The sequence below is a fragment of the Microcaecilia unicolor genome, chromosome 11, assembly GCF_901765095.1.
Source record: "Microcaecilia unicolor chromosome 11, aMicUni1.1, whole genome shotgun sequence".
Taxonomy (NCBI): domain Eukaryota; kingdom Metazoa; phylum Chordata; class Amphibia; order Gymnophiona; family Siphonopidae; genus Microcaecilia; species Microcaecilia unicolor.
The window spans coordinates 42,173,687-42,198,489 of record NC_044041.1 but is presented as its reverse complement, the minus strand read 5'-3'; the positions used below and the strand labels follow the sequence as shown (position 1 = coordinate 42,198,489).

Sequence of the window (24,803 nt, the reverse complement as noted above, 5' to 3'; positions counted from 1 at the left end):
ATGGTGAGATGTGTACCTGGGAGCATTTATTTGAAGTCCACTGCAGTGCCCCCCTAGGGTGCTCCATTGCTCTCCAGTCTTTGTGGCCAGTCTACTAAGAATGTTAGCTCCTCCCACATCCCAATAGCTTGATTTTGTGTGCTTTTCTTTTTTTTTCTTTTTAATATATTTTTATTGAAGCACAGAAGTACAAATGTTCAAATAACTGCACAGAACACCTTAAAATGTATAACAATATGCAGGTAAGTATAACACAGTGAATCCCACGGAAACAGTGTGCTTTTCATTTGGACTTTTTTTTTAATGGACCAAAAAGATTAATGCACAGAGCAGAAAAATATCTAGCAAAAAGCTATTTAAAAGGTAAAAAAAAAGAGAGACAATTTTCTGCTCTGAAAATGGCTGTATTCCCCACTTGAATTTTGGACTTTTTAGCAAAACGTCCAAAGTTGGACTTAGACGTCTTATAGAAAATGCCCCTCCAGACTGCCAAAAATGTCAACAAAATAGTTTTAACAGAACTTTGAAAGTAAAAGTAAACACGTATGTCTCCTCTCAAAAGGGAGATTATTCCATTCTTATTGTAGATTCAGGAAATTGTTGAAACTTTTTTTTTATTTACGATAAGATATTTTTCTGTCATTTTTATATGAGATTGTAATTTGGAGGATTTTTATTCTCTCCTAGATTTCTTGTGTAATCTGCACTAAACCTTTGGGTACGATGTGGACAATAAGCTCCCATATTGTATTGTATTATATGATGCCGCTTGATTTTATTCATTTTATTTATTTCTTAGGGTTTGACTACCTTTTTGAAGAAAGTGCCCCAGAGTGTTATACAGTACGAATAAGATGGACATAGGCAATCGTCAATTACAGCACTAAAAATATTCAAATAACACTATACATTATGGCATAGTCTGCTATTTACAACGTCCACACAATACAAAACATCTTAATAGGGTTTAAGTGAAGGTGGAACATATAGATAGAGTAATAAGAGTTAGATAGAAAATCAGTTATGGAAAAATTGCACATGAAGTCAGAAAAGGTGCATGAAAATGATCTCAGCTAGAGCAGGAGTGGATCAGCAAATCCTACTGCAGTACGGCAGCTGGTGTTAGTCCTTATGGTTTTTTTTTTTTTTGTTACATTTGTACCCCGCGCTTTCCCACTCATGGCAGGCTCAATGCGGCTTACATGGGGCAATGGAGGGTTAAGTGACTTGCCCAGAGTCACAAGGAGCTGCCTGTGCCTGAAGTGGGAATCAAACTCAGTTCCTCAGTTCCCCAGGACCAAAGTCCATCACCCTAACCACTAGGCCACTCCTCCACTGTTGCTACTATTTGAGATTCTACATGGATCACCAATGTGGCCGCGCAGGCTTCTGCTTCTGTGAGTCTGACGTCCTGCAGACTCACAGAAACAGAAGCCTGCGCAGCCTTCTACATGGAATGTTGCTAGTGGAATAGCAACATTCCATGTAGAATCTCCAATAGTAGCAACATTCCATGTAGAATCTCCAATAGTATCTATTTTATTTTTGTTACATTTGTACCCCGCGCTTTCCCACTCATGGCAGGCTCAATGTGGCTTACATGGGGCAATGGAGGGTTAAGTGACTTGCCCAGAGTCACAAGGAGCTGCCTGTGCCTGAAGTGGGAATCGAACTCAGTTCCTCAGTTCCCCAGGACCAAAGTCCACCACCCTAACTGTTGGATTATTTGTAGTAAATAATTAGCAGATTTTAGTACACACAGCTTCAGCTTTAGAAATGTTAATTTCTTTCTTCATCTCTCTCTCATTCACCCCTGAATAATTCACTGCTGAGTCACTTTAAAGTTGAAGTAACAAAACATCTGTTTACTCACAGTTTGTAGTTAGATTATAATCAGACAGGCTTTTATATACATATTACTATACATTTGTATTATCAGCTCCTTCCATGTGCTTAGATGGTAATGGATGCTCACACCACCATAGATCCTCTCAGGTTAGGAGAGATCATGAGCTCCATGTGCTCCATGTGCTGCATGTGCTGCATCTAACCCCCACAGGAAGTTGCATAGCTGTGTGACCTCTCTAAGTAATTCACATCAGAGGTCACAGAGTAATCACAGAGAAATAATAGGTGACAGGCAATGCATGTAAAATACAATTACATTCCAACAAACCCCTTCTCATGCATAACTGTCATGCAATTATTTATTCATACAAAGTCCAAGCTTTATACGCAGATTCACAAAATGTTCTCTGGGTAACGGTTTGGTCATGATGTCAGCTGTCATCTCACTGGTGTGACAATAGTGTAGACTGATGACCCCTTCTTTCGCCAACTCTCGCACGTTGTGGTATTTCGTTGCGATGTGCTTGGTGCGTGACTGAACCTTGTCATTCTGTGACAGTCGGATGCAGCTCTGATTATCTTCCATTATCTGGATTGGTCTCTTTTCAGCTATTCCGAAATCCAGCAAAAGTTTTTCAATCCACATCAGTTCTCTGCACGCTTCCGATACGGCCACGTATTCAGCTTCTGTAGAAGACAGACTCACAATACTTTGTTTATGACTGGCCCATGAAATTTGTACATTTCCATACATAAACACATATCCACTTGTGGATTTATAATCAGAATGATCCCCTGCCCAATCTGAATCACAGTAACATATTAGTTTTGGATTACTATTGGCTGAAATCTTTAATTTACAATCAATGGTACCCTTTAAATACCTTACCATCCTTTTAACTGCAGTCCAATCTGATTTGGTAGGTGAGCTGACCCTTCTGCTCAAAATTCCTACTGCATTTGCTATATCAGCCCTGTATGTGGTAGCTAGATATAAAAGCTTACCTATGGCTGATCTATATTGGATGTTATCTGGTAAAGGTTCTCTTACTGTTTCATCCTTCAGAAAATCAGTGATCATGGGAGTGCTTACAACTTGGGCATCTTGCATACCTAAACTTTCAATAAGCTCATTTATTTTCTGCTTCTGGCTTAGAAGATAAGAACCATCATTTTGTTTCTCAATTTCTATACCAAGATAGTATGACACATTACCAAGTTCTTTTATCTCAACATTGAGGTTTAAACACTTTACAATGTCCTTGTACTCTTGCTCACTTTTGCTTGCAATGAGCAGATCATCAACAAAAGCTAAAATGTATGCATATTGTCCATTTGTGCACCTAGTGTACAAGCATTTATCTGCTTCACCTTGCTTAAATCCTAAATTTGTCAATATTTCATGCAATTTTTCATTCCAACATTTTGCACTTTGCTTTAATCCATAAAGACCTTTGTTTAATTTACACACTAGCTGTCTTTGTTTTGTATTTATGAAACCTGTTGGTTGTTCCATGTACAAGTCTTCAGTTATATCTTCATGAAGAAATGCTGTTTTCACATCAATGTGTTTGACTTGCATGCCTTTTGAGACTGCAATGCTCAGAAGTGTTCTTATTGTCGTGTGTTTCACTACAGGTGCAAACACTTCATCAAAATCTTCTCCATATTTTTGAAGATATCCCTTTGCCACTAATCTGGCTTTATACCTTTCCACTTTTCCTTGTGCATTCCTTTTTAACTTGAATACCCATTTGCATCCTATAGCTTTCTTGCCAGGAGGTAATTTTGTAAGAATCCAAGTATTATTTTTATCCAATGCATCAATTTCTTCTTGTGCAGCTTTACGCCATTCAGCAGCTTCTTCTGCTGGCATTTTCTCAATCTCATCCCATGTTAAGGGCTCTTGAGCTTCTGCTGACTTTGTTAGGTAAGACAGTCTTGGGGGTGGAACACCTTTGTTTTCCCTGGATGAGCGTCTGACAACAGGTTTGTCTGACCTTTCCGCATCCTCTAAATCTGAGAGTTCTTCTCCAATTGATTCCCCTTCTCCAACTGTACTGTCTTCTTCAATGATCCTTTCTGTGTCTGCTTCCTCTGCCTGTTCCTCGTTAGATACAGATGAGTTGCTTTCAGACATCTGCCTTGGTATGGCATTTATATACACTGGCATGTCTATTATGGTTCTAGTTTCATATTCTGGATGATAAGGCTCATCTGGGATAATCCAGCCTTTATCAACCCTTTTGTTTTCATCAAAATATGTAACATGTCTTATGCCAACAATGCCAGTTTTCAGATTCAAAATTCTATATCCTTTGTGTCCTGGAGTATAGCCAACTAAAATGCCCCTTTCTGTTGTGGAATCCAGCTTATGCCTTCTTTGCTTTGGTATATGAGCATATGCTGTACTTCCAAATGTTCTTATGTGTGACAGGTTTGGCTTCCTACCATGCCATGTCTCATGTGGTGTGCGCTCAGCGCCTTTAGTTGGCATTCTGTTTTGTAGGTACACTGCTGTGAGAATGGCTTCCCCCCATAGTCTTTTAGGGAGATTGCTATCTGACAGCATACATCTGGTCATTTCCACAAGTGACCTAAATTTTCTCTCTGCAACAGAATTTTGCTCTGGTGTATAAGCTACTGTTGTGATATGCTGAATGCCTTCTTGTTCTAGAAATGTGCGCATGCTTTGTGAAGTGAACTCACCACCATTGTCGGTCTGAAGAACCTTTGGTTTTCTTTCAAATTTATTGCTCACCATGGCTACGTATTTCTTCAGCATGTCTGTGACTTGACTTTTTTCTTTCAGCAAATAGGCCACACAATATCTAGAGAAATCATCCAAGAATATTAGCACAAATCTGTTATTCCCAATGATGGGATATTAAACGGTCCACATAAGTCACTGTGTATTAAGTCCAGCACTTTATTACTCCTATTTCCTGTGTATGCAGGAAATGAGGGTCTCACACCCTTTTGAGTAACACAGTCTATGCATTTCTCCATTTTACCAGCATCTGCACTTATCTGAATGCCAGTGGCTAGTTGCCCACTGCGAAGATCCTGGATCACCTTAGAATCACGATGTCCCAGGCGGCGGTGCCAGATTTCCAGACTACATTTACCATCATTCTTCCCCACTTGCGCCAGATGTGAGGCTTCACCTGAAATGCTCAGTTTATAAACATCATTATGCATAAAAGCTTCAGCATACACTTCATCATTTTTAGAGATTGTGCACTTACTGTTTTCAAAATGAATCACAAATCCCTTCTTATCTAATGTAGATACACTAAGCATATTGCAAACTGCTTGGGGAATATACAAGACATCACTTACAGGAATTTCTTTAACTTCATTAGACACTTTGCATTTTAAGAATCCAATTCCTTTTGCTTGGATCTTAGCAGTCCCTGCGTTTGCAGTTTTAAGAATTCCTTCTTCTGGACACATTTCCTGAAAGAAATCTTTACAATTGGTTAAATGGCATGTGCTCCCTGAATCCAAAATCCAAGTACTTTCATTTGAATTATTATTTACCATAGTCAAAGATTTTTCTGCCATTAGAAAGCCCTTGTGTTTATCTTTGTCCTTCATACATTTCCTGGTTTGAAAATTCTTTAGTTCCATTGGCTTAGGTGAGCTAGAGGGAGTGTTTTGTGTTTCCTTACACCATTTAGATACATGTCCCTCCTTTCCACATGAGTAGCAAATCAGCTTGCCCTTGGGTGGAGTTTTCCCATAGCTCCGCCTTCCTCTGTTCTTTGCCAAGAAATTTGTTTCATTTCTCTCTGACTGACTTTGAGAACACATCTCCTCAGAATCATTTATTATGCATTCCTGCCTTAGTTTTGATGTTGTCTGTTCAAAAGATTGCCCTTCAATGGCCTCATTTACAGACCTAAAAACATCAAACTTCTTTGATAGTGAGGTAAAAAGAAATGCTCTTTTCAATGCATCACACATGGGAATTCCAGAAAGTTCTAACTTTTGAAATGAAGACATAAGATGCATAATGTGATCATTACATTTACTTTTATCCCTTAATTTGGTTTCATTCAACTCTGCCAACCAAATTGGTTGCTGCTTTGCATATGTAGTTGCATACATAGTTCTCAGTTTATATAAAATGTCCTTTGGTGTATCTTTTCCCTCCACTAATATGGCTTGTTTCTCTGAGAGAGCTTCCAAAAGCATGCACTTCACATAATAGTTTGCATTGTCCCATTCAGCCATATTTTCAGCTGTTCTGTCTTGGTCTAAGCATATATTTAATCTTTTTGCTCGAAGGAGACATATGAATCTTAATTCCCACTGCTGATAATTAAACTCAGTTAATCTAGGCACCTTGAGAGAATAGAAAAATGGTGAATTTCTTCCCTCAGCCATTTTCTTAGCCTTCTGTCTGCTGTGTGGGGGGAGAGAGAGACAGACTGAATCTTTCCTTTAAAACTTAAGAGAAAAAAATGTGGCCTTTTTTTTCTGCCTGGTAATATTTCTCTTCTTTTTCAATTCCTGAGCCCTGGGCCCATAACCCTTTTGTTGGATTATTTGTAGTAAATAATTAGCAGATTTTAGTACACACAGCTTCAGCTTTAGAAATGTTAATTTCTTTCTTCATCTCTCTCTCATTCACCCCTGAATAATTCACTGCTGAGTCACTTTAAAGTTGAAGTAACAAAACATCTGTTTACTCACAGTTTGTAGTTAGATTATAATCAGACAGGCTTTTATATACATATTACTATACATTTGTATTATCAGCTCCTTCCATGTGCTTAGATGGTAATGGATGCTCACACCACCATAGATCCTCTCAGGTTAGGAGAGATCATGAGCTCCATGTGCTCCATGTGCTGCATGTGCTGCATCTAACCCCCACAGGAAGTTGCATAGCTGTGTGACCTCTCTAAGTAATTCACATCAGAGGTCACAGAGTAATCACAGAGAAATAATAGGTGACAGGCAATGCATGTAAAATACAATTACATTCCAACACTAACCACTAGGCCACTCCTCCACTGTAGGTAGTTGCTTCTTCCATTAAAGACTTGGAGAAGAGCCAAGCTTTCACCTGCTTCCTGAAGTAGAAATAGTCTTGCATTATGCCAGGGGCAGACTGAGAATGGTCTGGGTCTCCCGCCCGGCTGCTGCCCGACATCCCCCTACCGCTGCGCTGCTGCCCCAATACCACTGCAGCCAATGCCCCTGCTGCGGCCCGGTCCTACCTGAAGGGCCCTGGTGGTCTCTGTTTGGGGGGGGGGGGGAATGTTCTTTCTTGCCCACTGCGCTGCCGCTATTCCCCTGCCTGCTGGCGCCGCTGTGTTTTCAAAATGGCAGCCGAGACTTCCTGCGGTAGTCTCGCGGGTCTCGACAGTTTCGTGAAACTTCCACAGGGAGTCTCGGCTGCCATTTTTCAAGTACGGCAGTGCCGGTCAGGGGGGAAAGCAGCAGCACAACGGGCAGGAAAGAACATGTCCCTCCCACAGAGGCCACTAGATCACCAGTGACCTTTAAAGGTAGAACCGGGGTGGGCTGTAGTGTGCGGCGGGCATCCGGGCAGAGCCTCTGGGCCCTCGGGCACTGCCCGGTTGCCCAAATGGTGTGTCCGCCCCTGCATTATGCCAAGCCTTTCAGGGAGTGGATTCCAGAGTGTGGGCGCTACTCTGTAGAAGGCTCATTGACGAGTGTCAGATTGCATGATTTCCTTGGAGAAGGTTTTGGCTAGGGATATTCTTTGGGAGGATTTTAGCAACTTTGGAGGCGCATAGAGGGAGATCCTATTCTTCAAGTAGTTTGCCCTTTTAGCATTATGAGACAAGTTTGACAATCATTCTTGTAGAATGCACATTCATAACAGGAGGAAACGCTAAAGAAAGCAGAATTCCTGGTATAGGGAGGTATGGGTGATTTTAGATATATTAGAAAGAGGAGGAATAGCATCCAATTAGAGGAAGTTCTTTCTTGACTATCCACTTTTTTAATGTCTGTATGTATTAATGCACCTTGTAGTTTTAAATTTTACTCTGTATCTAACTTCTGTGTAGATTTAAAAACAGTTAGTCTTGGTGTTTAGACAGAAGGGTGTGCATCAGAACTGAGCACATTTTGTTGTATTACCCTGAAGCATCATAACTTGACATGGCAATCAAGCCAATGGCTGACTACAGTAGGTGAGAGTATGCACAATTGAACCCTGCCAGCATTTTTTGCCTCTGCAGGAATCACACCCTGAAGGCTTCTGAAGTTTTACACGTAGGCCATTATTGCAGAAACATATTCATGTGTGTATATCACATATGTGTGTGAATACTGATTTGAGAGCTGCTATTTATACATGAAGATCCACATCATGCAGAAATTTCAAGGGATATGATTTGGGCATAGTTGGATGTAGTGGCGTACCTAGGTTGGCTGCCACCTGGGGTGGGTCGCTGCTACGCCCCCCTGGCGTTTCATCCCCTCCCCCCACCAAAGTACATAATCCTCACCACCTGGGGACAGGGGCATAGCCAGACTTCGGCGGGAGGGGGTCCAGAGCCCGAGGTGAGGGGGCACATTTTAGCCCCCCCCCGCCATTGCCGACACCAATAACTTTGACCCCCCCTGCTGATGACCCTCTCGACCCCCCCGCCCGCCATCACCGTCGCCTACCTTTGTTGGCGGGGGACCCCAACCCCCACCAGCCGAGGTCCTCTTGTTCATTCGTTCTGTTTCTGAGTCTGACGTGCAGGATGTCAGACTCAGAAACAAAACGAAGGAAGAAGACTTCGGCTGGCGGAGGGTTGAGAGGGTCGTCGGCAGGGGGATCCAGGGCCAAATCTACGGGGGCCCAGGCCCTTGTGGCCCCATAGTAGCTACGCCCCTGCCTGGGGGTGCACGGAGTAGTCGCACAGCTGTTGACTGCCGGTCCCATGCCCCAGAACAGGAAGTGACGTGAGAAGGGGCTGGGAACTGGCGGAGCCGATGGCTGTGCGACTTCTCTGTGCACCCTCTTGCTGCCTGCACCTGGGGCAGACCCACCTCACCTAGGGTTACCTTATGGCTCCAGAAAAAGGAGAACAGATTGAGCCAGTCTGGGTTTTACTTCCATTGCTTTCAATGGAAGCAAAACCCGGACTGGATCAATGTGTCCGCCTTTTTCTGGAGCCATATGGTAACCCTAACCCCACCGCCCTGCCCCGCCCTTGGTATGCTAGAGGTTGGATATGGCTTGAGTAGGACTAAAGTCTACACATATATGTATGGAAAACATTTTCATGTTGGGTTTTACACGAGCTCAAGAAATACAAACAGGGAGTTTATAAAAATGTGCTGATTTTGGCCAAGGCTTTGTCATTCTCCTTAATCCCTCATTGTTTGTTTCCATCTCCAAAATGAAACAAAGTTACAATTGTGTCCCCATGACTTAATTTGCAGTATTGAAACAATAGACAGGGGATCTGCAAATGCTCAGGTAGCAAAAGATATGGAGCAAGACAGTTCAATACACAGTTTATTGAAGCGGAAAATCTTAAACAATGCCCTCTCAGCAGTGATAATTTTTCCTTTAAGTAAATCTAGCCACCTAACGCATCGCAGTGCGTCTCTGGAGACAAGCTAGCACACTCAGAAAGTGCAAAGACCTTTTATGTACTTAATTCTGCTTTCTGTACCAGTTTTCAATTATATCTATTTGTCAATTGCTGGCGTGAAATATTAAATATCATCATAACTTATATCCGCTGCAGGCTTACTCAGGAAATTGAAGTGTTAGACCTGTGGTTATGTAACCTTTACCTTTATTGCATTGTTTTGTTTTATTGATGTAATTGTTGATATAATTATTAACATTCTACAAATTTTAACTTTCAAATAAACCTAAACCTTCTCACAGTGAAATTGTAGGCTACAGGAAGGGTTCTAACAAGCAGGGAAAAATTTGGCTCCCGAGAATTGCTTTTTGATCATTAGCGAAAATCTTTGTGGCATATCCCGTTCATATTTAAACCTCCATTATCCTACCTGTAATGGTCTCAAGTATAAAGCCATTTATGCTTTCACCTTTTCCTTTATTAGCACTCAACTATGGAATGCATTACCTAAATCTTTGAAAACTATTTGTTATCATCTGAACTTCAGAAAATCTCTTAAAACCAGTTTATTTGGAAAGGCCTACTCTAATGGACCCGTCTTAGATCCATAATTCCTGGAATACAACTAATCTATGGACCTGATGGACTCCATTACCCTTCCCCTCTTTTCCCTTATAATTACTATCCTTCCTATTCACCTTACTGTAATCCATTTGTTTGTTTACCGGAGTGGCGATTGCCTCTACGGACTGATGTTGGCCACATTGAGCCTGCCAATGGGTGGGAAAATGTGGGGTATAAATGTTATAAATAAATAAATTAATTAATTACATGTAATGCAAGCTTTTAGAACTTCTAGTTCCGTGAACTAGTCAAGGGCTAACACAGCACCCTCTTTCTGTTTTCTGAATCAGTCATCAGACTCTTGAAAGCTCACAGCGTTATGTATCAGGTGGAAGCATAGCCTGTAGGTTAGAGCAGCAGTCTGAGAAACGGGGAAGTTAGGGTTCAAATTCCATTGCAAACTCTTGTGATCTTGGGCAAGTCACTTAACCCTCATTTGCCTCAGGTATGAGCATGGATCATAAAACCTTCAAAAACAGGGGATACCTCCTGAACCTGAATATATCTCACCTTGAGCTACTGTAGAAAAAGCATGAGATATACATAAAATCTCTTCCCACCCCCTATTGGTGGGGGCAAATAGTGAATGAAAAACTAGCATGCAGCTAACCATCTGATTTGGTTGGAATACTATGGCATATTTTAAGAACATATGAATAGCCATACTGGGTCAGAACAATGGTCCATCTAGCCCAGTATCCTGGGCCAGTCCAGGTCATAAGTACCTGACGTAATCCCAATTAGTAGCAATATTCTATGCTACCAATCCCGAGACAAGCAGTGGCTTCCCCCAAGTCCATCTGAATAACAGACTGTGGACTTTTCCTCCAGGTACTTGTCCAAATGTTTGTTAAACCCAGATAACACTAACCACTGTTACCACATCCTCCTGCATCTAAGAATTTTACCTCCCTAGCGCTCCCTGACCTTTTAGTTCTTTGTACACATAGCCTATGTTATCTAAGAATCTAAGCGAGTTACACAATTAGTATACATAACAAAGCAAGAAAACAAATAAATCAATAAAACACAAGCAACAAACATAAAACCTAAATAAAATGATCAGTCATTCCTGTCTGAAAATCGTGGCAATGGTGTTTTCATATTAGAAAGAACGAAGATGTCACAGCTCTCTGAGATGGCTCCTGCCAACCATGGTGATGGCCAGTAAAGAAAACATTTAGAAAATTATATTTGTCGAGGTTTTTTTTTAGACTGATGATGATTGACTAACCTGGTGAGTGCTATAAAGATGGAAGCGACATAGTTTGCCCGAGCACCCAGGGAAATTGAGGTCTTTTTTTCTCCATTTTACATTGAAGGTAGTTTCCTCAGCACCAACATTTATTTACAGGCAGCCATTAAAAAAAGTTAGCGCGAGAGCACTTACCAACACGTGTTTTGTAGGCAGTAAGGGCTCACGCTCTAATCCTGCACTAATCAACTCATGGTAGTGTTGCTGCACTAACTGATTAGTACAGGAATGCCCACTTTAATATTTTTTAAATGCGGGCAAATTTGGAAATTACCACAGGATGCCTGAACACACCCTGTGGTAAGTCATTTTAAGCTGCGGTAAGCATGCACTAGCGACACTGAATCTTTCAGACCGTTCCTTAACCAGCTTTTCCCAAACTGTGATCCGCGGTACCCCAGTGTGTCACGGTGAACCCACAGGGGTGCCGCAGGGCAGATGGGAATTCACATTCCAAGCGCTGGACCAAGTTGAAGGGGGGCTACCATGGACGTCCATCCTCTCCGATTGATGCAGTATCGTTCACCTTCTTCTCTCCACTGCTCCGCCTGTCTGCCCGCTTGCTGCAGGCTGCTGGCCGTGATGTAAGCGCTGCCTTTGGCCTGCCCCCGAAGCCTTCTTTGAACAGCGTCCCGCCTATGCGAGAACAGGAAGTGGCTCTACAAAAAAGGCTTCCAGTGCAGGCTGAAGGCAGCGCTTACACATCGCTGCCGATGCCAGCGTTCTGGAAGTTTGGAGGCCTGCTTGTGCCCTGGGACTCAGGCTGCTCACTACTCAACTCTCAGGGAGGGAGGCTGGGGCTGTGGGACATCATGTTGCCTCCCTTCTGTGCTCAGCTCTGGGCTCTTCTTCATCCTCCTTTCCTCAGCTAAGCTCTGTGGTAAGCGGGAGAGATAAAGCAGAGGTGTGAAATCTTGTATGTAAGGGTTGAGGGGAAGGGGAGATGCTGCAGAGAGAGGGAGAAATGTTGGACAAAAGGGTGGCGGGGGTGGAGACCTGTGTGACGGGGTGGGGGGAGGGGGGTGCTTTAAAAAATTGCTCAGACACTAAGGATGCTGTGAACCGAAAAAGTTTGGGAGCCACTGCTTTTAAACTATCACTGGACAATGCATAGATAATGCAGTAACTGAGTACTTGATATGTGCAGTTTTTCCAGTGACCTTCAAAATACAGCTTACCAAATACTAGAATGAAAGGGGTGTTTGCATTATTATTGTTAAAATTATATCCCTGGTATTACCTGAGTTAGAAGGGAAGGGGTTTGAAGAGGAATGCTGCCCTTTCAATGCTGAAAAAGCTTTGTAACTTTACCGTTTTGAAGATTTTGCATGGTTTTTGGTTTGGATTTGGTATGGCTGCCTGCCTCCTAGCAAATTGTTATTCAATGCTTGATTAAAAACTGTGTGCCAGAGGAGATGAGGTCATGATTGAAACAGAAACAATGGACCACCATGGTGCAAGAGATTCAGCATCTGCTCTGTTCTTGATTTCTTTCCGAAAGTTGGCAATCTGATTTAGAATATTTTCTTTGCTTGTTTGAAGTTGCAGTTAGAAAACTTGAAAACCTACAGTGATAATATTGTGTTTCATGGGGTGTAGACACACATATAGTGCTGTTCAGAGTGTAGATTGGCTGCTTAAAAAGCACAATAAGATAACTTTTGTGACATCGTACAATAAATAATCTCCAGTGGTTTCCCTTTGGGATTATTCCAAGTTGCTGTCAACAGTGGGCTGGTCCACTGTTCTCTTCCTCTGGTGGGAAGACATCTTCAGGAGTTTCGGGAGAAATTGACCAAAATCAGGTCACATCATTGGGTTCTGGATATTCATACCAGAAGGTTACAATTTGGAGTTCTCCCGCCCAGTCACTCCTGTCTTGCAGTCTCCTTGTTGAAAGGGAACCAAGGCAATCGAGGTTCAGGCCACATTTCTTGCTGGTGCTCTGGGTCATTATTCTAATTCCCCAGGCTTACCAGGGACAGGGCAGATACTCTGTCTACTTCATTGTCCTATGAAAGGAAGGCACCTTTCATCCAGTTTTAGATCTTAAAGGTCTAAACCACTGCCTCCAAGTGTCCAGCATTCGCGTGGAAATGCGAAGAGTAGTTATAGCTTTGGTTCAAGTGAGAAAATTTCTCACTACCCTCGATCTCAAGGAGGCGTACTTGCATATACCTATATGGCCGCTTCATTAGAGGTTTCTACATTTTGCGATGGTGGGCCAGCACTTCCAGTGCAAGGCTTTGCCCTTTGGTCTCATCTCGGCACAAAGATGAGATTCACCAAGGTTATGGTGGTGGCAGCGGCGGCGGCCTTCTTTCGGCGCCAGGAATCAGAGTTCACCCATATCTTGATGACTGGCTCATTCGTGTGACATCCTGTTTGGATGGCCTTATGGCGACAAACAGTTGTCCATCTTCTGCAATTGGGTTGAATGATCAATTTCAAGAAGAGCAGACTAACTCCATTGCAGATGTTGGAGTATCTGGGCGTTCTATTTGGCATAGCAAGGGAGAGGATCTTTCTCATGGAATACAGGAGGTCAAAGCTGGTTCAACAGATTCAACTTTTCCTCAGTCTTGGCAGGCCTAGGGTCTGGGGCACCATCAAGGTTCTGGGGTCAATGATGGCGTCGTCAGAAGTTGTGTCATAGGCAAGGGCTAATGTGCGGCCTTTACAGGAGTCTTTTTATCAGCCACTGGTCTTCGGTGTCAAAGAAGTATGACCTTCATTTTCCTTGGACGCTGGATGCCAGACGGAGTATGCAGTGGTGGTTGTCACTGAGGAATTTGACCATCGGAGCTCCCTTTCTGATAACACAATGGATGGTGGTGACAAAGGACCCCAGCAAGTCAGGTTGGGGAGCTCATTATAAGTTCCATCTGGCACAGGGCACATGGAAAGTACAGGAGTCTCAGTGGTCAATAAATCACATGGAGCTCAGGGCAGTGCAGAATGCCTTGTGCGACTTTGCTTTCTTTCTGGCTGGGGCCCCGGCCCAAGTTTTCTCTGGCAATGCAATGGCGGTGGCTTATAGCAACAAGAAAGGCCGGATCTGCAGCCAGGCGACCTCCCTCATCAGTTGAGTGAAGAAAAATCTTCTTTACTTGTTGGCAGCTCACATCATGGGGTCCTTGAATGTGGAGGCAGACTTTCTCAGTAGGAACTCCTTGGATCCGGGAGAATGGGAACTATCCAGCTAGAGGTTTCAGTTGATAGTGGAACAATGGGGCTTGATGGGATTGATGCCTTACTGCAGCCCTGGCTGGAGACATATCTACTGTATGTCTTCCCTTCTTGGTCAACGGTAGGCTGCATTTTGAAAAGGATCACATTGCACTGGGGTCGAATAATATTTGTAGCCCTGGATGGCCGTAGAGACCATGGTACGCATACTTGAGTCTACTGCTGAACAGGTACATGGCCTACTGAAGCAAGGTCTGGTGCTCACGGAGGATCTGTGCCCCTTTGGTCTTACGACTTGGTCATTCAGAGGGCTCGACTGAAACGAAAGGTTATGCAAGGGTGTGGAGGATGTTTGAGGGCTGGTTTTCTGAGCTTGGACTTTCTCCCTTCTCTGTTCAGATCGCACACAATCTAGTGTTTCTCCAGACATGTCTTCAGAAAGGATTGGCATTGGGTTCTCTAAAAGTTCAGGTTGTGGCTTTTTTCTGTTTCAGGGTCCGACTATAGAAGATATCTCTTGCGGTTCACCCAGATAATCAGTTTTTTAGGGGTGGGCTCATTCTATGAGGCATACAGCGACATCCTTATTGTCTCTGGCAGATATTTGCAAGGTTGACGTGGTCCATGCCAAGCAGTACAGGATGGACGTTGCAACACGCTCAGAAGCCAGTTTTGGGGCTTCAGTCCTCTGGGCAGCAGTACCAGAATCCCACTCGCTCTAGGGATTGCTTTTATACATCCCACAGATTCTGGAAAAATAAGAAGCTATGTAATAGAAGGAGAAATTAGGCATTTTCTTTCCATTAGTTCTTCCCACTGTTCCAGAGGCCAGTCTGAGATTACAGGATTACAGGACCCGAGCCAACATGGTTTCACTAGAGGCAGGTCTTTGACTGGGTGACCAAAGAGTTGGATCGAAGGAAAGCGCTGGATGTGGTGTATTTAGATTTTAGCAAAACCTTTGACATGGTTCTGCATAGACGACTATTAAATAAACTGAGTGCCCTCAGTATGGGCCCCCAAGTAACTGCAGGAGTTAGGATCTGGTTGAGTGGAAGGCAACAGAGGAAAGTGGTAAATGGAGCTCATTCTGAGGAAAAGGATGTTACCAGTGGTGTTCAGCAAGATTCAGTTCTTGGGCTGTTCTTTTTAACATTTTTTAGAGTGATATTTAACATTTTTTAAGTGATATTGCGGAAGGGCTGTCTGGTAAGGTCTGCCTTTTTGCGGATGATACCAAAATCTGCAATACGGTAGATACTCCAGATGGTGTGGATAACATGAGGAAAGACTTTTTTGAAACCTGGAATTTGGCAGCTTAGATTTAATGCTAAAAAATGAAGGGTCATGAATTTGGGCTGCAAAAACCCAAGGGAACAGTACAGTTTAGGGGGTGAAGAACTTTGGTGCACAAAAGAGGAGCAGGACTTGGGTGTGATCATATGTGATGATCTTAAGGTGGCCAAACTGGTAGAAAACTTGACGTCGAATGCTAGAAGGATGCTTGGGTGCATAGATAAACAAATGGCCAGTAGGAAAAAGGAAGCGATGATGCCCTTGTATAAGACTCTGGTGAGAGACCTCATTTAGAATATTGTGTACAATTCTCGAGACTGCACCTTCAAAAAAGATATAAACAGGATAGAGTTGGTCCAGAGGGTGGCTACTAAAATGTTCAGTGGTCTTTGTTATAAAGATTATGGGGACAGACTTAAAGATCTCAATATGTATTCTTTGGAAGAAAGGCAGGAGAGAGGAGATATGATAGAGACATTTAAATACTATGTGGCATAAATGCACAGGAGACAAGACTCTTTCAGTTGAAATGAAGCTGTGGAACAAGGGGGCATAGGATGAAGGTGAAAGGAGATAGACTCAGAAGTCTCCTGTGGAAATACTTTTTTGTGGAAAGGGTGAAGAATTCATGGAATGGCCTCCCGGTGGAAGTGGTGGAGATGAAAACACTATCTGAATTCAAGAGAGCTTGGGACAAGTACATAGGATCTCTAAGGGAGTGATAGGGAGAGTGGATGGCATGGATTAGCAGACTGGATAGGCCTTATGGTTTTTATATGCATACTAGTAAAAAAGGCCCATTTCCGAAACCAATGAAACGGGCGCTAGCATGTGGCTTTTTTGTGTGTGTGTGAGTGTCTGAGGGTGCGGTGTGTGTGTGCAGGTTGTTGATGTGTGTCTTTTTTTGTTTTGTTTTGTTTTTTGGTTGGGGGATGTGCTGTGCTGTCCTTGGTTGCTGTTTGCTGCTGGCTGGGTCTCGGGTAATCCTTCCAGCTGGGCCGCAGCTTGTCCTGTTCGCCCACGTCCCAGATGGTGACGGGCACGTTGTTTTCCGGCTCCTCTGACTCCATGTCAAGCGATCCCAAATATAGTCTGTGCTATAGGCCCTCTGGCACTCTTCAGTACTGGCATTAGGCATTTAAAATCCCCCCCCCCCCCCGGTCTATTTTTGCACATACCCACAGCAGGAATATTCTTCTCTCGTTCCAGCGGTGGTTCTGTGCTCTCCGTGCTGCTCAGATAATGAGCCATTCTGCTGGGGAATGCTCCTCCCTTATTGTCACGTAGTTTCCTCTGATTGGTCCGTCTTCCGTTGCCTAGTGTTGCCTGGGAACGGTGTTGTGATGGTCCTTTGTGTTTCAGAATGTTGAGGGTGTTTTTTCTGATTGGTCCGTCATGCGAGGGCGGGGCAGAGAGACATGGTCAGTGTTGTGGCTTCACCACCATGAATCCATGAACCCTTCAGGGAGTGACTGAGTGACTTCAGAACATTGTCTTCAGAATGTTGAGGGTGAGTTTTATTATAGTAGATATTTTCTCTATTTCTCTGTTTTCTATGTTTAGTTGGTGTGAAGTAAAGGGTCAGATAATGACTGCCACCTTGCATGGTGCTTCCTGCTATTCTCTACAAGTTGCCCAGATTTGAGAGAGGTACATGTATGTTTGCTCATCTGGTTAGTGTTAAGTTAGAGTTGTTAGAGGTTGTTGTGTTTATTCTGAATATTATCCTAACTGCTTGACTATGTAAATACTGAGGAGCTGGACTGGATGCCAGGAGACATATGTCTGAGCTCAGTTTTTAGTTTTTAGTTGTCTATCTCCACCTGCAGGTTGATGGACACAACTATCTCACAGGTTCTAGAATAGTGGGAAGTACAAATGAAAAGAATATTGTCAGGTAAGATCTAATTTCCCTTTTGTTTCCAGTTGGCAGGCCATTCTAATTAAGGTAGCAAGTTGCATTGACTTGTTAATGCTTTCAGTGCAATATTACTGCGCCAGTGTAGCCTGTCTACTCTCTCTGCTGCTGAGGTCAAAAGTCAAGCCATCATTTTTCTGTACCTCATCTCTTTCCCTCACGTTAAATTAGTGAATTCATTATTTGAAGTGGTAGGTCATAGCAGTTGATAAGTTAGTGTGACATTTTTAGTCCAAATACACATCATGAAGTTGATAATGATTAAAATCTAACTGGAATTGACTAATCCCATTTTCCGTTTATCTTTAGGATATATTTAAGATGAATTGTTGTTGCTGAAGACAGAATGTGATAAAAGTTGTTCACATTATTAATTTGCTGTTTCCGTGCGTATTTCTACAGTGCTAAGTAATTAGCGTTAGTACTTGAAACTCTATTAGGTTAATCCAGCAGTTAATTTGGAGGACTTTGTTGAATCTAATATCTCTTCCCACATGTTTGAAATTTTAATTGGAATCTCAAGTTCTGTTCTGATTGAACAGTTCACTGTGATACTAGAAGACAGAATTCTGAAGTCTTATTGAAGTGATCTCTCAGCAATAAGTAACAATTGATGCATTGGTGTTTTCCTTTAATGCACTGGTCCTCAACTTAGACCTCAGGACATATCTGACCAATCAAGTTTCAGAAAATCCACAATGGATAGGCATAAGATAAATTTGCATACCGTGGAAACAGTGCATGCAGATCTATTGTGGATTGTCCTGAGGACTGGGCTAAGACCCCATGCATAAACCACCCCTCCATCCTTTCCCCCCCAATGTCATTGTATAGAAAAATCTGGATCCATCCTATAAAGGAAGTCAATTTAGAAGCCATCTACATGTAGAAATAGCTGCATTTACGCGTAGATTGCTTAAACATGTCAATGGCAGTTTCAGAAAGCTGCTATTTCCACATGTTTTATCAGATTTAAGGTGCTGTTGAAGAGTTATTTTCTTCGATTGGCTTTTAATTTATCTGTGCTTTGATTTGGTTATAAAGTGCTAATCGCAGACTCTCCAATTATTGGCTAAGCCCTTTCTTGGGTTGGTGAATGAGAGAGTTTATGTTGTGTTGATTTCTTGGAATTAATGGATACTGTCCTATTTGTAATAGAGTTCTTTTCTATTCATTTTTTTTTGGGGGGGGGGGGGGGGTTGATATTTTATAAACTGCCGTGATCTATTATTTTTGGTTAAGCGATATAGTAAATTGTAAGTGGCAGCTTAACTGGACAGTACTGCTGACTATTGGACTTGACCATCTCAGCACTGCTCAGTTAGTCCTGGGGCAGTTTGGGGTGCAGCTTGGGTGAAGCTAACTGATTAAGGGGTCCTTTTACTAAGAGATGCCAAAAAATGGCCTGCGCTGGTGTAGGCCCGTGTCTTGGAAGTGCACAGGTCCATTTTTCAGCGCTCCTGGGAAAAGGCCTTTTTTTGTGTGGCCGAAAATGGACTTGCGGCAAAATTAAAACCAGCGCACATCCATTTTCGGCCTGAGACCTTACCGCCACCCATTGACTTAATGATAAGGTCTCATGCGTTAACCAGGTGGTAATTGTCAGCGCACGTAAACTGACGATTACCGCCAGGTAAGCGCCACGTGGTAGAAAATAGAAAATATTTTCTACCGCGTGTTTTGGATGCACGTCAAAAATGGAATTACCTCCTGGGACACACAGTAGCCGGGCGGTAGTTCCAATTTGACGCGCCTTAGTAAAAGGGCCCCTAGGTGCATGAAGTTAGGACTGCAAAAAGGCTGGCCTAACTTTACCTTCCGAGCCAATGGTCTGAATATCGGTTGGTGCGAGGTTAACTTCTGGTGTCCATTCTAACCCTGATATTCAATGCCAGAGCCCAGACATGACCCCGGCATTGACTATCCAGATTTAATTCTGCTCGCGGCTGTTAGCAGCTTAAAAACTGTTGATCACTGCAGGGAGAGTGTCGGACCCCATATGTATAGTTCCCTTGTCATTTATTTATTTACAAAGGTTTGATATACATCAATCAAACCTGTAGCACAGTCAAGCAGTTTAAAATGTCAAATTCTAAATTATACATGAAAGGGGGAGGGGTACGGGAATATAGAAAATGGAGTGGGGAAAGGTGAGGGAGGGAGTGTGTGTGTGTGTGGGGGTGAATAACAGTGTCGTGAAGAGCTGTGCAGGGAACGGGCATATTGCAACCGGATCATGTATTTGTAAGGGCATAGATACAGTGGACTAACCGTTGCTTCTTAATTCAGAAAATGAGCATTCGAGTCTAAGTTCAAATAACATGGAGTTCCATAGTTGTGGTCCAATGTAGCAAAAGCTGTTGTCATTTATACTTTGGTATATATGAAACCCGCTCGGGAGAACTAGTAACGAAGTGAAGTTTGGGTGAATTTCCCCAAGGGATTACATAAAGAAATCCTATGCAGAAGGACTGGATCCTCAGAAGCTTAGCCGAAATTGGGTGGCGGAGCCGGTGGGGGGAAGAGGGGTTGGTGGTTGGGAGGCGAAGATAGTGGTGGGCAGACTTATACGGTCTGTGCCAGATCCGGTGGTGGGAGGCGGGACTGGTGGTTGGGAGGCGGGAAATAGTGCTGGGCAGACTTATACGGTCTGTGCCAGAGCCGGTAGTGGGAGGCGGGGCTGGTGGTTGGGAGGAGGGGATAGTGCTGGGCAGACTTATACGGTCTGTGCCAGATCCGGTGGTGGGAGGCGGGACTGGTGGTTGGGAGGCGGGAAATAGTGCTGGGCAGACTTATACGGTCTGTGCCAGATCCGGTGGTGGGAGGCGGGACTGGTGGTTGGGAGGCGGGAAATAGTGCTGGGCAGACTTATACGGTCTGTGTCAGAGCCGGTAGTGGGAGGCAGGGCTGGTGGTTGGGAGGAGGGGATAGTACTGGGCAGACTTATACGGTCTGTGCCCTGAAAAAGACAGGTACAAATCAAGGTGAGGTATACACATGAGTTCATCTTGTTGGGCAGACTGGATGGACTGTGCAGGTCTTTTTCTGCCGTCATCTACTATGTTACATCAAGGTGGAGATGAAGATGGTGATGAAAGAGATAAAGAAGCCTCTTGGGAAGAACAAAGACTATGAGACGGGGCAGAGTGGATGAGGAGGTGTGAAAAATAATCTGGGGCTGTGGGGAGAGGCCTTTATATACTGTGGTCAGAACTTTGAATTTATTGCCTGCAGATATTGAGAACCATTGCTCAGAGATCAAGACAGGTGAAACATCATCAAAATGTTGTGTGTTATGAAGCAGCCTGGCTGCCATGAACTGGATCAGTTGGAGATGCTTCAGTACATTAACATATTTTCATGCTGACTTTTGTGCCTGCTCTAAGACATACGGGGAGGGGGGGGGGGGGGGCAATTGTGCTAATTCCTGTAGTGTCTAACACCACCTTCAAAATTCAGGGAAACCCCCCCCCCCCCCCAGTTATTTTACTTGGTTCCTTAAGTGGCTCATTGTGTACATGTAGCTTTAAAAAAATCGGGCAGATACACATGTAAGCATTGGCAAATATATATGCACATCATGAAATCAGCGCCTCCTATGTAGATTCCAGCACTTATACATATAAAGCCCCGAGTGAATCACTGTTATTCTACATGTGTATATGTCAGCATTTCTGTATGCAGAACCCAGAGTGATATCACTGTTATTCCGCATGTAAAACCCCGAGTGATATCTCTGTAATGCACTAGTTATATTGTGGCAGGGGCTTGTACCCTTACAGACAGGTCTGAGGTAAGAGAACAGTTGAAATCGTTTGAAAGCACTTGTCTTCCAGATCAGGAGCAGTGACGAAAATTGAATTGAAGTCATCTGTGAAAAGGGAAAGTGAGCTGGGTGTGGTGCTCCGAACTGTGGACCAATCAAAATCAGATGGAAAATTACATACAATATCTTCCTTATACACAAATGGGAAGAAACCGTTTTGGAAATAGAACCCATGTAGTTTTTCATTGTCCAGCAAGGTCTTAAACCTGTGAGGTGCATGACAAAAACAAATGGAAACAGAAGATGCTGTGGAACTGATGGAGCAAATAGGGAGGCACCTATTCGAACACTTACATCCAGAAATATGAGGAGACATTAAGATTTGCTTAGTGTTTTCTGTAGATATCATCACAAGTGATCGATCCTTGGTTGTAATTCTAAATTTCAGTAAATAGAAAATTTAAAAATAAAGATATGTTTAGTGAAATGTGGCAGTATCTGTGAAATGAATGCAAATTGAGCGAATGTATTTCCTTTTTCCTCCAACAGGAACGTGGCCCAGCCGGTAAGCTGGAGCCTGTGTCCCCTGTTAGCCCCGGCCATCCTGATGGCGTGATGGATCTGCTGCCCTCCAGATTCTCCAAGGAAGAGCTGATCCAGAATATGGACAGAGTAGATCGAGAGATTACCATGGTTGAGCAGCAGATCTCAAAACTGAAAAAGAAGCAGGTATGTTTTTAGGTGCTCAACTTCTCCTGCACTTTGTACCTAAAGGGACCAGATCCATTGTGAAGGTTCACGCCACCCTCTCTCTCCCTTTATTTTAAAATTTGGAAACAGACTGGTGGAGCTTTCCTTAATTCTTCTTTTGCCTACATGAGTTCTCTCCGGGTCCACACGCCCTACTTTGTGATGTTTGTTCATTTCAATGTGCTTTGCTCGTGAACAGTTGGGGATTGCCCAACCTGTATGGTAAATATCCATTGTGGGTCTTGATCGTTTCCACCATGAAGAAACACTCCACACCAGCCATGTGCTGAGTGGGGGTGGAGTTTGGGCGTGAGAGCGGAGTTCGGGCAGTAATATTCAGTGACCTGTCTGAACAACTACCCAGGTAAATTTAGATGAGAACATAAGAGTAGCCGTACTGGGTCAGACCAATGGTCCATCTAGCCCAGTATCCTGTTTTCCAAACAGTGGTCAAGCCAGGTCACAGGTAGCTGGCAGAAACCCAAATCGTGGCAACACTCCATACTGCAAATCCCAGGGCAAGCAGTTGTTTCCCATGTCTGTCTCAATAGCAGACTATGGACTTTTTCTCCAGGTGAAAGGTTGCCCTAAATTTATCTGGATAGGTATCGCTGCTCTGAATATCGCTACTCTGTGTATAGATACTGCACTGACTGCTCTGTACATATATTTAATGCTGCATGAATTGTGGTGTTGAATTCACATTCGCGGTCAGTGTTTAAAAAAAAAAACAAATGACATCGACTGTGGTTGTTAAATATGAACCTGTGTGTTTCCTGTTCTCCTAAGTGTTACTGAACAAGTTCCAGCAAGTCAAATATGTGTGCGATGACACGTGTAAAAAAATATGAAAGAAGAGACACCATCGGTAGTTTATATTCTCATAAAGCATCTATGAATCTTACATTTGTGTTTATAATAACATTTCTCCGGTCAGTATAGAAACAAACTGATATGGTCGACATACAATACTAACTGCGTAAGTACTTTGCTTCTAAAATTTACTGCCAGGAAACAGAGAAATTTTGTCTCTGTAAGTCATTATGGGGGCAACTCTATAAAGGTTACCCAAATTTGGGCGCTAAAATGCAGAGCACTGAGCCCAAATTCTATAACAGCATCTGGGCATTCATGTTCTGTTGTAGAATAGAGCTGAAGTTGGCATTTCTACACCAACATTTAGCTGTTATCACTTCTGCCAGTGTAAATGTTGCACTTTAACATGTAACTTATAGTATTCTATCAGTTACACATATAAGTGTGGGCCCTGCCCATATCCCGCCCATGCTTTGCCCACTTGTATGCCAACCTGCAGGTTGCACGCTAAGCTTAGTGCCCAGCTGGCACGTGCACAAGTGAATGTTAGTCATGCGCTTACATTTACGGGCTTACAGGGGTGGACTGACTGTTCGGGCAACTGGGCAGTGCCCGAGGGACCAGAGGCTTTATGGGGCCCATAGGCTCTTCCCAGTTTCCCACCGCTGCAAACTACAGCCCCCCACAGGGCCCTGGTGGTCTATGCTATGTTTACAAAATGGCTGCTGATACTCCGGCGGTAGTCTCACAACAGGTGAGACTACCGTGGGAAGTCTTGGCAGACATTTTGTAAACACGGTGCTGCGCCGGGCAGAGTAGAGGCAGTGGGTGGGCAAGAAAGAGGAGATTTATTTCTTTTCCTCAAAGAAGCCACAATCACTAGACCACTAGGGACCTTGAAGGTGTGTGGTGGGGGGGAGAGGACAGTGGCAACACAGTGGGAGGGAGGCAGCACGGCGGGAATGGGGGCACTGGTGGTGGTGGCAGGGGCAGCAGCAGCATGCCGAGGGGGGGGGGGCCCAGAGTAATCTCAGTCCGCCCCTGGGGGCTAATATTATAGAATTAAGGGGTATACGGCCAAAAGTTTTCTTTATACATGTAGGAGGGGCTAAGATATTTTGAGAGCATGGCCAAAAGTTACGTGAATAGTGGTGATATTCAGCCACTGTCCAGAAAACATTATTTGCATGAGTGAACTGCCTAAATAGCAGTCGTATTTGTAAACTGGTACCTTATCTGTAAAGTCCAGGACCACTTACTGAGTGGTGGTGGTTCAACTTATGTGGATAAGGTGGCTGAAAACACGTGTTAAAATATCCAGATAACTTGGATGTCTTCACGTGGCATCCATCCTTCCGAGTATTATCTGTTTTTATTTTTCATTACATAAAATGTTGCTGAATGCCCTCTGCCTCCGCCCCGCCAATGATCTTCAGCATTCAGTTACGGTGGCTCGGAAGCACGTCTGTAGATCTAGGTACTGACTCCTTAATTGTCAGTGCCCATTTACTACACTGTCTTGGGTGAATTTCTTCAAAAAGAAATTAAGTGGTGAATACTGTATGTACTTTAGATTATAAGCCTTACTTTTGTGATGGTCAACATTTCTTTTATTTGAACTCTAGTAAAAGAGGCCCATTTCTGGAGCAAATGAAACGGGCGCTAGCAAGGTTTTCGTCCCCAACTCCCCCATTCTCCCTCCCTCCCTACCTACCTACCGACCCCTTCGTCATTGTGACGCCATTGCTCCGCCCTCGGTGTGTG

At 43.5% G+C, this 24,803-nt stretch overlaps 1 protein-coding gene across 1 annotated transcript in view; it reads left to right on the top strand.

The window, feature by feature from the left end:
• LOC115479673 (nuclear receptor corepressor 2-like) overlaps positions 1-24,803 on the top strand; it is a 667,653-nt gene that overhangs the window by 283,435 nt on the left and 359,415 nt on the right. Inside the window, exon 5 of the mRNA XM_030217748.1 lies at positions 22,023-22,202. Coding sequence (XP_030073608.1) covers positions 22,023-22,202 — 180 coding nt within the window. The remainder of the gene's footprint in view (positions 1-22,022; positions 22,203-24,803) is intronic.